The sequence below is a fragment of the Chiloscyllium plagiosum genome, unplaced genomic scaffold, assembly GCF_037043375.1.
Source record: "Chiloscyllium plagiosum isolate Xiang-an unplaced genomic scaffold, Cpla_swu_hap1 HiC_scaffold_23, whole genome shotgun sequence".
In the NCBI taxonomy this organism is placed as follows: domain Eukaryota; kingdom Metazoa; phylum Chordata; class Chondrichthyes; order Orectolobiformes; family Hemiscylliidae; genus Chiloscyllium; species Chiloscyllium plagiosum.
In genome coordinates, this window is record NW_028270161.1 from 41,125,194 (window position 1) to 41,142,599 (window position 17,406).

A 17,406-nucleotide genomic window follows, 5' to 3' on the forward strand; every position below is an offset into this window, starting at 1 on the left:
TATGAAAAAGAAAGAACATTTCATCCAATGAGAACAAAATAAAAGTTAAACTCAGAAACACATGTCAACAGATCAAAGTAATCCAGTCATTGCACGCTGTGGGCCAAGCTGTGACATATGTACTAATTGTCAGTATTTTGTGACAAAAGACAGCATTCCACCCAATGTTCTGGCTAGTTTGAATATCACAGGAAACTCACCTTATTCAAAGCATTGATGTCCAGCAATTTGAACCGTAGGACAACAGAAAGGAAATGTGCCAAAGCTAGTCAAATGAGTTTGATACAGGGATAGAATTAACCGACAATATGACTTCTTTCCCGCAGAGACATGACAGAAAAAATCTGAACTAAACTTGTGGCTTTTTGAGAGCTGCACTTTTAATTTTAGTTGAGCCTTAATTTTAACCTGAATTGGCATTTGCAAGAGGTGAGTCAAACTCCAAAATCATCTCTATGGTCAAGGCTAGTTGAACACCTGTGTATCAGTTGCACTAAATCATTTGACAGCTAATAGGCAGGCAGGAGTGGGGTTCCGGGTTGCACTACAGGCAGGAGTGGGGTTCCGGGTTGCACTACAGGCAGGAGTGGGGTTCCGGGTTGCACTACAGGCAGCAGCGGGGTTCCGGGTTGCACTACAGGCAGGAGCGGGGTTCCGGGTTGCACTACAGGCAGGAGCGGGGTTCCGGGTTGCACTACAGGCAGCAGCGGGGTTCTGGGTTGCACTACAGGCAGGAGCGGGGTTCCGGGTTGCACTACAGGCAGGAGCGGGGTTCCGGGTTGCACTACAGGCAGGAGCGGGGTTCCGGGTTGCACTACAGGCAGGAGCGGGGTTCCGGGTTGCACTACAGGCAGGAGCGGGGTTCCGGGTTGCACTACAGGCAGGAGCGGGGTTCCGGGTTGCACTACAGGCAGGAGCGGGGTTCCGGGTTGCACTACAGGCAGGAGCGGGGTTCCGGGTTGCACTACAGGCAGGAGCGGGGTTCCGGGTTGCACTACAGGCAGCAGTGGGGTTCCGGGTTGCACTACAGGCAGGAGCGGGGTTCCGGGTTGCACTACAGGCAGGAGCGGGGTTCCGGGTTGCACTACAGGCAGGAGCGGGGTTCCGGGTTGTACTACAGGCAGCAGTGGGGTTCCGGGTTGCACTACAGGCAGCAGTGGGGTTCCGGGTTGCACTACAGGCAGGAGCGGGGTTCCGGGTTGCACTACAGGCAGGAGCGGGGTTCCGGGTTGCACTACAGGCAGGAGCGGGGTTCCGGGTTGCACTACAGGCAGGAGCGGGGTTCCGGGTTGCACTACAGGCAGGAGCGGGGTTCCGGGTTGCACTACAGGCAGCAGTGGGGTTCCGGGTTGCACTACAGGCAGGAGCGGGGTTCCGGGTTGCACTACAGGCAGGAGCGGGGTTCCGGGTTGCACTACAGGCAGCAGCGGGGTTCCGGGTTGCACTACAGGCAGCAGCGGGGTTCCGGGTTGCACTACAGGCAGGAGCGGGGTTCCAGGTTGCACTACAGGCAGGAGCGGGGTTCCAGGTTGCACTACAGCAAAGCTGACTAGCAGCAAGTCCAGCCATAGAGCAGGGCTTTATGGTGAGCCATACAAAGGCAGATGGGAGGGAGCCTGGAAAAGGGACAATGTCAACTTCTCCATTCTAGAGTCCCTGCCCTCTGCTTTCACCTTCCAGAAAGCTACAATGACATCTCACTAACACTGCTGTTTAAAATTGCAGTCAGACCCTGATTGTATTGTTGGATTCAGATTTATAGATTGGAATAAAGCATTTTCAGGTGACTATCCAGTTTTACCCATGTACCTGCTCATTGGAAACTAAGTGGATAGGATTGAAATCATCCTCATATTTACAGTACTAAACCATTAAAGGGCAGGTTTTAAAAACTCTAAAACTAACTGCAGCCATGTGTTATGTCCAAAGAAGGATCATCCGTGGTATTGGGAAAGTATGTGTCTCTTAATGTATTGACAGTCTGCAGTCCTGTGTCTGTTTTAATAATGAGTTACAACACAGTTTTAAAAAAAACAAAATGTTTATTAAAGATTAGATTGTTTTTATGCTCATGCCCATACACCGCGATTGTAGATGGATACCCAAAGCTTATTGCACTCAACCCATTCCTGACCTGTCGGTTCTTCGTCTCCCACCTTTACGCTACAATTTGATCTCATTTCCAGCAGCAGTATTCCATAGTGCAATTTTGTAACCTTTCACTCATGTTCAGTACCCATCAAGCTATTCCTGGGTCTGCTAAATGTTCTGATCTCAAAGTTGCATGTACTTTGGATGAACAAGTCATAAAAAGAGAATAGACGTTCTAGTTAGGTGAGACAATGATTGTTAATAATGTGTGCTTCGGCCCTCTCGTCAGACATTTTCTCAGTCTTTCACTTTCAGTTTCTTGAATTCCTCTGAAATAAGCCAAAAATTAAACAAAGGAAATGTAATCTTTTGTTGTAAAATAGATTTCTTAACTATAACCCAACTTTCGTCTCTAACAGCAGAATGCATCACTTAAGTTTGAACCTTTTTGTCACTGTTATTCTGAGTTTGGAAGGAAGATAGAGCAAGTTTTGAATAATGCTGAACCTCGGTGAGATTGCCGTATTTAGGATTTGATCACAATGTACAGCTGTGATGTTTCTTTTCAACCTGTTGGTGCACAAATACAGCACTGAGCTTTTTTCTATAATTTTAATAGCATTTGTCAATTTGTTTATAAATTTATAATGAAGGTTGCATCAGGATCATTCAGTGACCAGGAACAAGTCTTGCATTACAGCAATTAACATCCTCACTAATGTATGGCAAGTGACTGTAACAGAGCCTGTTAATAAGTTACACCAGTATCAATAGCTGAAAATGTGGTTCAGAGGAACAAGAAATACCAGAGACTATTATTAAACTATTCAAACGTGTAATCATTTCCTTTCCTAATCTAAGAGAATATTGTAAATTTTCCACGCTCAAGGACATCCCATTGTTTTGCAAGTAAGTGAGTGAATGATATCATGTAGGCAAGTGTTTGTACAGTGAGATTCCACTACCAATTATGAGATACAAGAACAGTTCATCTGTTTTTCATGTCATCAGTTCAGGGATAAACCGGACCCAGTGTGCTGTAAAGGCTCACCAGTTCCTCTTGGACAATTGTACTGTTGGATCTTTTGTGTCCTACTGAGGAAATACCGTGTCAGAGTTTAACTTCTGATTTGAAAGACAACAGCTCCCGGAATGTAGCACTCTGCGCAAATTGTCAACTACATTACCTGCTCGACCATGGAGTAGAGCTTGAATCCAGAACGTGATTCGAGCCAAAAGTACTATCAAATTACATTGAATCATCTCAATGTGAATAAAGGCATGCTTGTCATACAGACGTGCCCATCACTGTCTGGGCTGCCACTGAGTCTTGGACAAAGGTGAATGCGACAGTGAACCAATTTTACTTTCAAGTATGCAGTACTGTTTGTTTGTAGGCACACATTTTTTAAAAAAACATTGTGGGTGGCACGGTGGCACAGTGGTTAGCACTGCTGCCTCACAGTGCCAGAGACCTGGGTTCAATTCCTGTCTCAGACTGACTGTGTGGAGTTTGCACATTCTCCCCGTGTCTGCGTGGGTTTCCTCCGGTTTCTTCCCACAGCCAAAAAATGTGCAGATTAGGTGAATTGGCCACGCTAAATTGCCCGTAAAGTTAGCTGAAGGGATTAATGTAGGGGAATGGGTCTGGGTGGGTTTCGCTTCGGTGGGTCGGTGTGGACTTGTTGGGCTGAAGGGCCTGTTTCCACACTGTGAGTAATCTAACTCTAATCATGTTTCTTGTAAAAAAAAAAAATCTTATTAGCAAATTTCAGCATAGTCTTTCGTTAAATGGTTTCCTTCTGATTTGTCAAATGTTAGATTCTCACTGCAAAGAATTGGACCCCATTTATTGTATTGAAATACTTTTAGTTATACACAAATGAAAGCTGAATCTCTAGTGAACCATTGAACAAATACTATACTTCCAGAGGTGCCATCTTTTGGATGATATTTTAAACCACTTAGGTGGATATGAAAGTCCCGATGACACTATTTTGTAGAAGAGCAAGGGAGATATCTCTGGTGTCCTGGCCAATATCTATCCTTTAACAACTTAAAGCAGACTATCTGGTCTTTTTCTGCTGCTCATGGGATTTTGCTGTCTGCCAATTTTCTGTTGCATTTCTTACATTACAGTAGTGATTGTATTTCCAAAGTGTTTCAATGGACGTAAAATGCTTTGAGACATCCAGTTGTCACAAAATGCACTGTTTAATGCAAGTGTTTTTTTTTAATCCTTTTTCTATTGAAAGTGTCTGTCATCCTGTCAGAGAAATTATAGAAAAAACAATGTTTTCTGAAATGCCAGAAAATGCGCTGTGCTCAACATAAAAAGGTTCTGAAGGGGAATATTTGCTCAAACCTTTCATGCCTTCAGTAGTTACATCCATTTTCATCACTTTTGATGTCTGTCGCTGCTGTACATTTTTGTTTGCGTGAGGTTTTTCCAAAAGACCAGGAAAAGACCTGGTCTTTTGGAAACCAGGAGATACAGGAGCAGAAGGCAGAAATTTGACCCGTCAAGCCCGCTCTGTTGTTTGATGAAATCATGACTGATCTGATTATTCTCAAATCCACATAACCTTCAATTCCATTACTGATTAGAAATCTGATTCTCAGCCTTGAGTGTACTTAATGGCCCAACCTCAATAGCCCTCTGTGATAAAGAATTCCACAGATTCTGAGAGAGTAAATTCTTCCACATCTATGTCATAAGTGGTGACCCCCTAGTCTGAGTTTATGCCCTCAGGCCGTAGAATGTTCCTTAAAGGGAAACAATCTCTCATTGACCCTTCCAAGCCCCCTGAAAATATCCTATGTGTCACTAAGCTCTGCTCTCTCATTCTTTTTGATTCAAATGAGTACAAGCCCAATCTACTGAACTTCGCCTTTCAAGAAAATCCCTTGATTAACACTATCAACCTAGTTAATCTTCTGTGGACCGCCTGCAGTGCCTCAGTTGGGCTTTCCGGAAAGTTGGCGCTGCAGTAGGAAGCTCCAACCGGAGCTCATCTGCTCTGCCTATTCTTTTTCCTTTTTTCTCCCTATTTTCCTCCCCTCTCCTGGCCCCGGACACCTGGCCCCAGCCTCTGAAACGGGGTGGGTGCTCGGCAGCCTGGAGCAAGGGCGCCAGTGACCGGTGGCTCGAAGTGGAGATGCCCGTGACCAGCAGCTGTGGGCAGAGTGTGGCAGCGGCAGCTCGTGGTAAGACCACGTAGAGGCTGGTGTGGAGCGTCCTTGGAGAGAGACTGTGATGTTTGTGCTTTTAACTTGTTGTTTTTCTGATCTATGGTTACACTGTGTATAGCTGTAATATAACAGTTTGTTTTCTTCATTTCTCTATTCTGTAACTTAGGATTGTATCTCGATATTTTTGTACTTAAGATGGCACTGTGTTGGTGACATTGTTACACTGTAACTGAAGTGCTGTACCTAGGTCCCTGTGTATCTAAGATGGTGCTGTAAGTGGTGACTTGACAACTTTCATTTGAGAACATGCAACAATAAAGCTAATTCATTCATTCATTACGATGAATGATAATTCACAGTATTCCAGGTACATTCTGAACAGAAGCAGAAATTTCTGGAGAAACTCAGTGGGTCTGGCAACATCTGTGGTCCTGGAAGAGGCACAGCAGGTCAGGCATCATCTGAGGAGCAAGAGAGTTGACGTTTCCGGTATAACCCTCCCCAGTCCTGATAAAGGGTTATGCCTAAAACGTCGACTGTCTTGCTGCTCAGATGTTACCTGACCTGCTGTGCCTTTTCCAGCACCACACTTTATCGACCCTGACTCCCTAGCATCTGCAGTCCTCATTATCTCATAGCATCTGTGGAGAGACAATTGAGTTAATATTTCGAATCCAGTGATTCTCCTTCAGAGTGGTTTGAATGGTGTCTTGTATAGTTCAGCACGATCTTCCTATTTTTATGCTTCATTCCTTTTAAAATAAAGGCCCACATTATATTTATCTACTCTATTACCGTCTGAACTTGGAGGCTAACTTCCTGCAAAAGTGTATAATCCCACATTTCCCCATTTCCTACTCTTTTTGTCAAGTATTTTTGTTCAGCCAACCTGCCTATATCTGTCTGTGTAATCCTCACTACCTGGCTTGTCATTTATTTTGATGTCATGCACAAATTTGACAATAGTACATTCATTTCTGCTAGCCAAGTTATTTATATGTATTGTAAATTCTTGTGTCTCTAGCACTGATCCCTGTGTCAGTCCACTAGTTACAGATTGCTATCCTGAAAATGATACCCTTATCCCAAAACTCTCTTCTATTAGTTAGCCAATCCTCTGTCCATGCTCATCTATTATCCCCTGCAGCAAGGGCTGTTTGCTTACTCAGTAGCATTATGTCTGCTACGTTAATGAAAGCCATTTTGAAATCCAAATATGTAAAATCTATTTAGCTCCCCTTTATCCTGTTTTTTTACCTCCTCAAAGAACTCTGACAAGTTTGTCAGGCATGATTTCACCTTCATGAAGCCTCTGCTTGATTACACTGCCTTATTGGATTATTGGAAGATAACAACCAGTGCATCCATTATTTCTATAGTTACATGCTTTAAAATCCACAGTTACAATGTATCTAAGTCTATGGGATTTACCAGCCTTTAGCCCCAGTAGATTTCCCAGCATTCTTTCTTTCTTTAGTAATAGTCACTGTGTTTATTTGCCTCCCTTCCTTTAACCCTTTGATGGTTAAGTATTTTTGAACATCTGTTAGTGCCTTCTGCTGTGAAGTCTGATGCAAAGTAGTTCTTCAACTCCTCAGCCCTTTCCTGATTCCCTGTTGTTACCTTCCAGGTCTCTCGTTCTGTAAGGGGCCTATGTTCACTTTGGCACCTCGATCCCTTTTTATATTTTTAAAAAGCTCTTACTGTCACTTTTTATATTACTTGCTGCTTTGCCCTGAAGACTAGTACTCTATGTAGAATCTATAACATTCTGAAAAATCTTGTTTTAAGAATACAAAGACTTAACATTCTCCTCTTTAATTATTGTGTCATGTCATACAGTTGCAGAATTATTTGATGTTTGTCAAATTCTATTGAACTCCTCACTCATAAAGACCCAAGCCCATCTCGTGGTTGTGATGTAGGAGCTGGAATGTTGAGGTTTTCTATCACCCCTGTGATTGCTGTTTTGGAGTATTCACAGAACATCCTATAAGATCAGGTGATAAAGAAGCAGAATTAGGCCATTTGGGTCATAAAGGCCACTCTGTCATTCAATCATGATTTGCTTCTTAAACCTGTACTCCTATCTTCTTCCCTTGATCCCCTTATTAATTAAGAGCACTTAATGACCTGACCTCCACAGCCTTCTATGGCAATGAGTTTCACAGATTTACCACCTTCTGGCTAAAGACACTCCTTTGTGTCTCAGTTCTAAAAGGTCGTTCCTTCACTCCGAGGCTGTGCCCTTGGGTCCTGGTTTCTCCTACTAGTGGAAACATCTTCTCTATATCCACTCTATCCAGGCCCCTCAGTGTTCTGTAAGTTTTATTCAGATCCCCTCCCATCCTACGAAACTCCATCGAGTACAGACCCAGAGTCCATAACCACTCTTCATATGATAAGCGCTTCATCTCCAGGATTCTCCTTGTAAAACAAGGCCAGTCTATCTTCCTTCAGTATGAGGTCTAAAACTGCTCTCAATATTCTAAATACATTCTTATACAGCGTCAGCCGTAAATCCCTGCTCTTGTATTCTAGCGCTCTTGAAATGAATGCTAACCTTTTCCATCCAAACTGTTAACTGAACCTTAAGCGAATCCTGAACTAGGACTGCCAAGTACTTTGTGCTTCAAGTTTCTGAATCCTTTCCTGTTTAGAAAATAGTGCACACCTATATTCTTCCTATCAAAACGCATAACCTCAGAGTTTTCCATTGTATTCCATCTGCCACTTCTTTGCCTACTTTCCTAGCCTGTACAAATCATTCTGCAGCCTCTCCGCTTCCTCAATACTACCTGTCCCCCTAGTGATCTCTGTGTAGGCTGAAAATCTAGCAACCATGCCCTCAATTCCTTTGTCCAGATTGTTAACATATTATGTCAATGATTGTGTTCCCAACATGGATCTCTGCGGAACTCCACTAGTCATCAGCAGCCATGCTGAAAAAGACCCTTTATCCCCACTCTCTGCCTTCTGCCCATCAGCCTTGCCACTAACACCATGGGTTTTTATCTTATTTAGCAGCCTCCTGTATGGCACCTTGTCAAAGGCCTTCGGGAAATCCAAACAGATAATGACCACTGGTTCTCCTTAGTCTAACTTGCTCATTACTTCTTCAAAGAATTCAAACACGTTTGTCAGGCTTGGCCTCCCCTTGAAGCTATGCTGACTCAGGCCTATTTTACCGTGCACTTCCAAGTATGACACAATCACGCCCTTAATAATGGACCCTTAAAAATCTTATCAACAGCCAAATAACCAGCCTATAGTTTCTTGTCTCCTTCCTCCCTCCTTTCTTAAACAGGGTGTTACATTAACCATTGTCAGGTCCTCTGAAAGATTGAGACCAAAGTTTCTATAATCTCAGCTATCATTTTCAGAATTCTGGGGTGTAGTCCATTTGGATAGGGTGATTTATGCACTTTCAAACCTTTTTAGCTTCGTCATCACCTTCTCCTTAGTGTTTGCCACTACACTCACCTCTGCCTCCTGATGATCTTGAAGTTCTGATATTCTGTTGGTGCCTTCCACTGCGAAAACTGATGCAAAGTACCAATTCAACTCCTCCTTCATTTCTTTCTTTCCCATTAATACATCTATAGCCTCATTTTCCGGCAGTCCAGTGTCTACTCTTGCTGATCTCTTAGTTTTTAGATATCTAAAAAGATCTCTTCTAATCTTATTTTATATTACTTGCTAGCTTATCTTCATAGGTGTTTGTTTCCCCCTTTATTGCTTTTTTTAGTTGTCCTCTGATGGTTTTTAAATCCCAATTCTTTGGCTTCAAATTTATCTTCAACATATTGTATGCTTTTTTTTTTGCTTTTCTGCTGTTTCTGACTTCCTTTGTCAGCCATAATTGCCTCATCCTCCCTTTGGGATGTTTCTTCTTCCTTACGGTGCATTTTTGCTGATTCTCCTTGAATTATCCCAGAAACTCCTGCCATTGCTGCTCCACCATTCTCCCAACTAAACTTTCCTTCCAGTCAACTCTGGCTAGCTCCTCCCTCATGCCTTTGTAGATCGTTTTGCTCAATTGTGATGCCATTACATCTGATTCAAACCTCTCCCTCTCAAATTGCAAGATGAATTAAGGGTTCCTTCACCTTAAGCTCCACAATCAAGTCTGTTCCATTACACGTCACCAGATCTAAAATTGCCTATTCCCTAGTGGCCTCTACCACAAACTGCTTAAAAAACTACCTTGTCGACATTCCATCAATTTCTTTGCTTGGGATTTGCGACCAATCTGATTTTCCCAGTCCACCTGTATTTTGACGTCCCCCATGATTATTGTAATAATGCCTTTCTTACATGCCTTTTCTATCTCATGATTTATTTGCTGCCTCACATCCTGACAATTGCTCAGGAATCTGCACGCAATTCCCATCAGCATTGTTTTTCACTTGTGGTTGTTCCACTCTACCCTTTCAAACTCTACACCTTCTGACTCTATAGCATTTCTTGCTATCGATTTCATTTCATTTTTTGCTAACGAGGCAACTACACCATTACTGTTCATCTTCTTGTACTTTGGATAGGACACATATCCTTGGATATTTAGTTCCTAGCCTTGAACCCCTTGTAGCCACGTCTCTGATACCCACAATATTGTACCCAGCAACTTCAATCTGCACTACAAGCTCATTTACATTGTTTTGTATACTGTGTCCATTGAAGACACCCTCAATCCTGCCCCCTTTTTCATTGTTGTCCCTTTATCTGCTGTGCCTAAAGTTAGATTCCTGACCATTTACATACTCTCTGCCCTATTACTTGTTCTGGAAGCTTTCGTAACCTTGCTGAGCCCTACCTCCCTTTAACTATGTCACAAGCTTGAGTCACAGACTGCAACAGGATCCCGGGCTAACCTAGACTTGCCTGACGTTCTGAAGTTACAGCTAGATACACGAGCAATGACAGTGATGCTGACAGTTTCTCTTCTTCCCACTATCAGTCCCCATCTTTCACAAAATCCTTTAAGTCCTCAGAGAATTTTGCATGTGACTCATGTACCAATAAAGGAAATGGACATATGTACAAATAACATTGATTTTAAACAGAAAATGACATCCACTATGGAGGGACAGAAACTGAGATTCTTGTTTGAAGCTTATGAAGCCTGAGGAAGGCTCAAGGGAGTGAGCTGAGAATTCTTGGAATAGTTTGTACTCTTAAAAAAAAATGAAGTGGAAAGCCAGTATATAAACATATCATAAAATGAGTCCATAGTAAATTTTAAAAGCTGGAATTCTGTTGCTGACAACACTTTGTCAGGAAAGGAATGCAGTTTGCTGTTCAGGGATGTTTGACTTAGCAGTTCCTCATAACTTAAGCCATAGCTAATGTCAGTTTGAGTTATGGTATAGGTCACAATAGCATTCTAAAGTTAATATCATCCTCAGAAAATCTATTAACCAGTTTATAATAAAGTGTTGCATGTCAGAAAGCACTCAAACAAAATGCTGTATAATACTGGTTGATGGTTGCTAGTAGTTTATGGTTCTTGGATAAAGAAGTAAGATAAAGTTGATGATAAATCATTTCAATTTAGCTCATTACTTTATACCATAATTATCTTCTAGAGGTATGTCAAAATTTATCATAGTGGATATGAGGAAATTAATAATATTACTTCAATAATTTCCTCCTCACAGGGCAATGTTACAGTTGTAGCCCATGAAACTGAAACATTGAATAAGCAAAACACCTATTTTCAAGCCATAATGTAACACCTTAAAATATATTCACCATTTAGGTCTTGGAAACAAAGTGTAGAGTTTTATGTTTAGTTTTGCAGTCATGGAAACAGAAACACTTGGAGCAACAGTGGGCCATTTGGCCCCTTAAGCCTGCTCTGCTATTGGATTATACAATGGCTGGTCTGATTGTGGCCCTAATTCCACTTTCCATTCATCCCTCACCAACCCCTGGCTCCTTCATTGCCTGAAAACGTACTCAACGCAGCATTAAATATATACAGTTGGCCAGCCTTCCTGCTTCAGGCAGAAAAGAAAAAGTTCGTTTCATCTCCAACTTACATAGGAGATTCCTAATTTGTAAACCAAGTCCCTCCGTTGTAAGCTGCTCCAGAAAGGGAAACATTTCTTCAATATTGTCTTCACTGGTGTCATTGTGTTTTCCACCCAAACTGGCTTGAGATGGTGGTGCTAAACCACTTGTTGAACTGCTACAGTTCATCAGCTGGGAGTACAGCCACAATGCTGTTTAGAAGCCTGTTCCAGGGTTGCAAGCTCATGACAGTGAAGGAACAGGATTATAGAGGAGAGGTTACAGGTGGTGATCTGCATCTGATGTTTTGCCCTTCTTGCTGGTGGTTCTGAGTTTGGAAGGCACTTTCCAAGTAACCATGGTGAGCTTCCCCAGTATGATTTGTATATTTGCATTGTGCGTTGGTGGATGGGGTGCTGATCAAGTAGGCCTGGATAGAGTCAAGCTTCTTGAATGTTGTTGGAGCTGCACCCACCCATGTAAATGGAAAGCATTCCATCACATTCCTGTCTCTACGTTCGTGGCAAATCTTTGGGGAGTTGGAAGATCATGTCACATGTTAGTATTTCACCTCTAAAACCTGGGGTTAATCAAGGTTAAAATTACATGTAAAGCTTTTCTTCCCTCTTCTATATTTAAAGATTGAAATGAACCTGAGTGGGCTGTAACTAGTTGAGTAATTTCTCGTTCTTTCTTAGCAAAACTGTAACTGTAGACTTCAAAAATGGCACCTGAGTAGATTTATGGGATTTTTCTTAAAGCAAGACACAGCACATTTTGCAGAGGCATTAGTCACATATTTACTCTTTTACTAGCACAAGAAAGACCCAGCCAAGGCCAGTTTTGGGGACTGCTACCTTGCACTGCAAGAACATCTGAAAGAAATCTGATATGATTTTGTGTCAAGCCATTTTTCCGGTTTTAGGTTTGATTACACAGAGGAGACATGGGGCCGCTTGCATGGAAATCATATACTGCCTTGAGAAGATCAGGAGGCAAACCTACTTTTGTCTTACGTTCCAGGCAAGACGGCTTCCCCACCCCCACCCCCACCTTCAGTGTTCCCAAGGGCCGGCGCTGGCTTGTGATCAAGGTGTCTTACATTCTGTTACCACACAGAACCGAGCCATGTGTTGTTGCTGGCAAGACATGTTACCTGTCGATGATCTTTACAAAATGGGTGAACTTCATGTGGAGGCGCAGCGATTACTAGAAATTGGGGCAGCATATAATAATGCACTCAGGAGCCAATTCAGGCTAACTCCAGACCTACTGGTTGCGGGCTAGCTTATTTTTATTTAAGGCTGTAAATGAGAAAGGGAATTTCCTCATTCAATGTTCTTGGGCAAAATTTGTTTTAGAGTGAGGTTGATAAACTAAGTACAATTTATTTTCATAAATTGAACAATTATCCTCTCAGGATTGTCTCCTATTTTTCAATTAAGAATGTAAATTAATCAGGAGGTTTCTAAGAATGCTCGCTGATTAAATGAGAAAGCATTGCTGCAAGCTTAAAAAAAAATCAATAACACTTGGGAAACAATAATGCACTGGAGAGAACCAAGATCTTTGCAACGGTAGAAATAATAACTTCTCAGAAGACAATCTGTCATACAATCTGCTATCATCGACCATAAGATCAGAATGTGATCTCTTAGGTAAGTCTTCAAAATAAATTGTAATACTGTTGCATTTATTCTTGCTATAAACAATTGACCAAGATTAGGTGTGTGGACTCTGTTGTGTAGCTTGATAAGGTGTGAGTGAGGTTTGAAGATTGGTCTCTGACACCAAAGGGCTGATTCTGTGATGTGCTGGAAATAGAACTTTGCAAAATTCTTATTGTGATATGCTCATAAGATTTTTAAGTATAATCAGTGGCAATTTGGCTTTATGAATATGTATGCCATTTATTTCACAAGGATTCAGTTCTCTCAATGGCTGAATGCATACATAGTGCATACTTCAGCAACAAAAATCAGGAGCACAATGGGTTCAACTATTGGGCTATTAAACTAGCCATGATTGAGTCAATAGGAAGTTGAACATAGACCAAGTTTCCCATTCCTGATGGCTCTGTGACATTGTCTTGTCATGTTGCAAACACCAGAATTTTTTCAGACAAAACAGTTGTCAGGTATTATTCAGCTGAAAACTCAACAGCTACCTCGTGAATGAGTGCTTAGAATTGTAGGCCACAGAATACAGAATGAGAAAACCCCTCTTTGTGCAACTCTCATTACTCTGCACCTCTGCCTTATCCTGGTAATGTTCTTCCATCTTTTTTTCTTAAAAGCACTGAGTCCTTAGACAAGTAAAATTCCACAGCCCCTCATTCCTTCTCAGTCATTCTCCAAATGCTTGCATTTCATGAATGAGCTCACACTGTCATTGGCAATAGTCCATCTTCTAAGTAATTTTGTGTTAATAAAATGCTAATAAAATTATTTTTATAGTCAAGTTTTTTTACCTGATATAATTGTCAGAGTTAATTTGAGCAGAATGTAACATCTATGTACTGTATAGGATACAAAGCTTGGGTTTTATTTAATGTTGCCATTACTTAATTTAATTCCACTAAATTATTGATGTTGAATATGCAGCGAGAAATTTATTGTCCCAGATTTTAAAATTGTAATGATAGCAAAACTGTCAGTGTTCATTGTCATTAATCTGCGAGACTGACATAAAGCACTGGCAGATTCCAGAATTTGCTCTCAGCAGTCCCTATTCTTTAACTGAATGTGTTGTTTAAAGCCCTATAAATTGAGATTATCTTGAGTGTTTAACTGCTGAATAAGTAATAATTGCTGGTGAAACACCTCCTTGGCCTTGGAATTGTTTTATTGGTGAAATGTCCTTTTTTTCACTCCATGACGAAAATCCCACATTTCAAATAATAAAAAATATTTTTATGTTTGTATGCTTTATTTCAATTCCTACCTTAATCCCATTTTTATGTCCCACTTTTTTTTTTGCTTTCTATAAAATTATAAATAACATAGGACAAAAAGTTCTTTGTTATTACCTGGCTTGCTGTCTGTAAGCATTCTTCAGGATAATAGATTGTTTAGTTTGTCTGTTAAAATGGCTGTTGTTTTATTCCAGAGATGCCCTGTATCAACAGTTTTAAAATCCATACCACCAAAGCCTACTAGATCTCTGTGAGCAGTGTCTTTAAGGTCAATGGCTCACATGGTCACTTCAATGTTGCCTTCAAATTTGGGCCATTCTCTTCTTGCATTGCCTAAATAAAATTGTTTTCAATAATTTGTTCAAAGACTTGTACTGCTGTGAAGTTACTAACTGCATTATGTGTAACAATGAAGATTAGCAGTACACAGCAGCAGACTTAAGAAACCTCATAGATAACAAAGACATCTGACCCATTAAAATTATTTGCGCGTACCTTAACTCAGCCATGTTAACATGCAACTGTTTGTAAATGTATTTATCTCTAAATGTATTTTTTGATTCTGATCCTTGTATTTCTGTATAATTCTAACTGTGTAATGTTTATTCCAGGAATTGATGCAAGTATTAAGGACACCCAGGAATGGACTGCGTTAGACATTCTGAAAGATCACCCATCCCAGAAATCACAGCAAATCACTGCTCTCATACAAGGTAACATGATCTTGTACCATAAAGGAAATTATATCACGATGAGATCATGGCATCACACTCCTACAGTAAAAAGAACGTTGTCACCTTTAAATATTGGTTTGAGAATTCAACCCTGCATTCAATATCATAAAATATAGTTACATATAACTAAAACAAATTTAATTTCACTAGAAACTAGTCAACCATCTATTTTAAGTGTAAGAATGAGATATTCTCCTCTTAAAATGCAATTGCCAACAGCCCCACTGTACGTTTAATGTGATGGATAATGTGGTACTGAAAAACTAACTTCAATAGGGAATGGCACATCGCTGTTCTCATCCTCCATTTTTGCAAACAGTGCACGAATGATAATGAGCTAAGAATTGTTTTAGAACATCACAGCATTCCAGTTCAATCCAGGGCTGATATCATAAATATATATTTCAAGATGAGGTAATTGGACAACTTGGCCAGTCTTGCCCCTTTAAACATCTGAGAACAATATGGTAAAGAACAGTTAGAACATTATCATGATATTAGAATCGACTCAACTTGGAATATAACTTTGAAATGGCACCTTTGGATGCTTGCACAATCCCCATCGTTTATACTGAGAGCATTTGTCATATTGCCAAACTCTTTGACCCAACAGAGTGTGCCATGACATGTATATACAATTTTGCCTTGAAAGTCACCTGTCACTTTCTGTGTAATTTAATGACCGCCACTGTGTTTATGAATGCCTTTAAGAACAGCATTTAACAGAGAAATTATTCACAGAAGGAGAATTGTTTGTTGAGCCTAGTTCGTCTGTGACTTTCAAGTTTGCAAAAGAATGGACAAATACACTTTCCTTTGGCAATAGTCATCAAAACAAGTACTGCAGGACAAATGGCAGTGGAGGGGCATGGGTGGAAAGTGACCCCAAACAGCTGTTTGAGCTGTCTGAGGAATCCAACTCACTTAATACAGTTTAGTTAGTGCCTTTCTAATAGACATGTTTGGTATTGTCAAATACTTAGCCATATTTGCTGGATTTAGGAGCTATCTGAAATAACTCAACTGGTGTAAGCAGTGGGGATTGTGTACAAACACTGAACCTAGCTGGATGGAATTTCTGTCTTTCTACTTTAACAAAGTGTGACTCTACTTTAAACAGGATAACTCTTCTGTTGAAATAGCATGAAGCAAATGCCAGATGCATGCAGTAAATGCTCATGTGTTAGTATCTAGGCTGTACATTTTTCCTGCAAACACTCATTTCAAATGCAGCCTGCAACTTGTAGGGACTCCATTCACCCTCCATGCCCCATCCACCTCCACCAAAGTGGAAAGAAAAATAAAATGATAGAGCAGTAAACAAAGAGTTTAAAAGAGAGTGAAGATACAAGTACAAGAAGGGGCAGAGAAAAAAGCACCAACACAGACTACCAAGAAGAGAAAGCACATCTTCTCTGACTAACCATTTACAATATCAAAGGAGATATACACGAATCAAAAACAATTCCCCTTTCATGATTCCTCTTCACGCTGTCCAAGTTCAAGAACATGCTAAAATAATTCTCAGCACAAAATTAAGTGTTAATTAGAACCCAATTTGCAGAAGCTCATCAGGCTAATATGTGAGTACTGCACTGAAGGAACTGTTCTTTCTTGTTATTCAGTCATTCTACTAAGCACAAAAGCACAAAAAATAATGAATTCAACTAAGTAGTAGAAACAATTTGTGATGTTTGACACAGGGTTATTTAATGCATGGGACACCTCACTATAGATCATTAGACTCTGAAACAATAACTGGGGTCACTGAATTTGGCATCTTTTACTGCTGCTGGCAATTAATAGTTTACAAAATAAAAATGTCAACAACAAAATATCGGCACTCAGTGTGAAGGTCAAGCTTAAACCTGCAGCAGCTGCCATTTTCGACATGCCTGTTTGCGGAGCTCGCCATATATCACCAAAGAAATATGATAAGGTTTGACATCTGCCCACCGAATGAGCTTCAAATTTCTAAATTAGTTGTGTGAGCAATACGATGTTGCAGGCTTACGTCTTCCAGGCGATCAAATTAGATGTGCACTGTTGTACAACTTTTTCTTTTAGACAGTATGAAAGAAATGTGAAACAGTAAGATGTAAATTTTAAAAGATATCTAACTTTAGTTAGCAAAATAGTGAAGTATATGCAATATTTCACCTTTAATTTGCCACTGAGGAACAAAATGTAAGATTATATGGTTTGTGACATCACAATATGTTCATATTGGTTATTGCAAAGTACTTTGAATGTAGCTATTATTTTTATAAAATTATTCCACTTTATTAAAATACAAAGTTCCATTTTGTTCCATTTAAATCTAATTAGGCTATATCATGTTGACAATTTAATATCCCATTCCCAATAAAAGGGGGAAAAATCAAGAAATATATCTCGATAAGATTACTTTCAATAAATATTTTATTACATAAATTTTAATTTATCCAAAATACATATGGC

The 17,406-nt window shown here is 40.5% G+C and overlaps 1 protein-coding gene across 16 annotated transcripts in view; it reads left to right on the plus strand.

Moving 5' to 3' along the window:
• The window catches only part of anks1b (ankyrin repeat and sterile alpha motif domain containing 1B), an 818,433-nt gene that overhangs the window by 377,795 nt on the left and 423,232 nt on the right, over positions 1-17,406 (plus strand). For all 16 annotated transcript variants that reach the window (XR_015761150.1, XR_015761151.1, XM_043713626.2 and 13 more), the window contains one exon: positions 14,824-14,925. Coding sequence is in view for 14 of the 16 variants with exons in the window: in XM_043713626.2 (XP_043569561.1) it covers positions 14,824-14,925 (102 nt within the window). In the remaining 2 variants the exon portion in view is untranslated. The remainder of the gene's footprint in view (positions 1-14,823; positions 14,926-17,406) is intronic.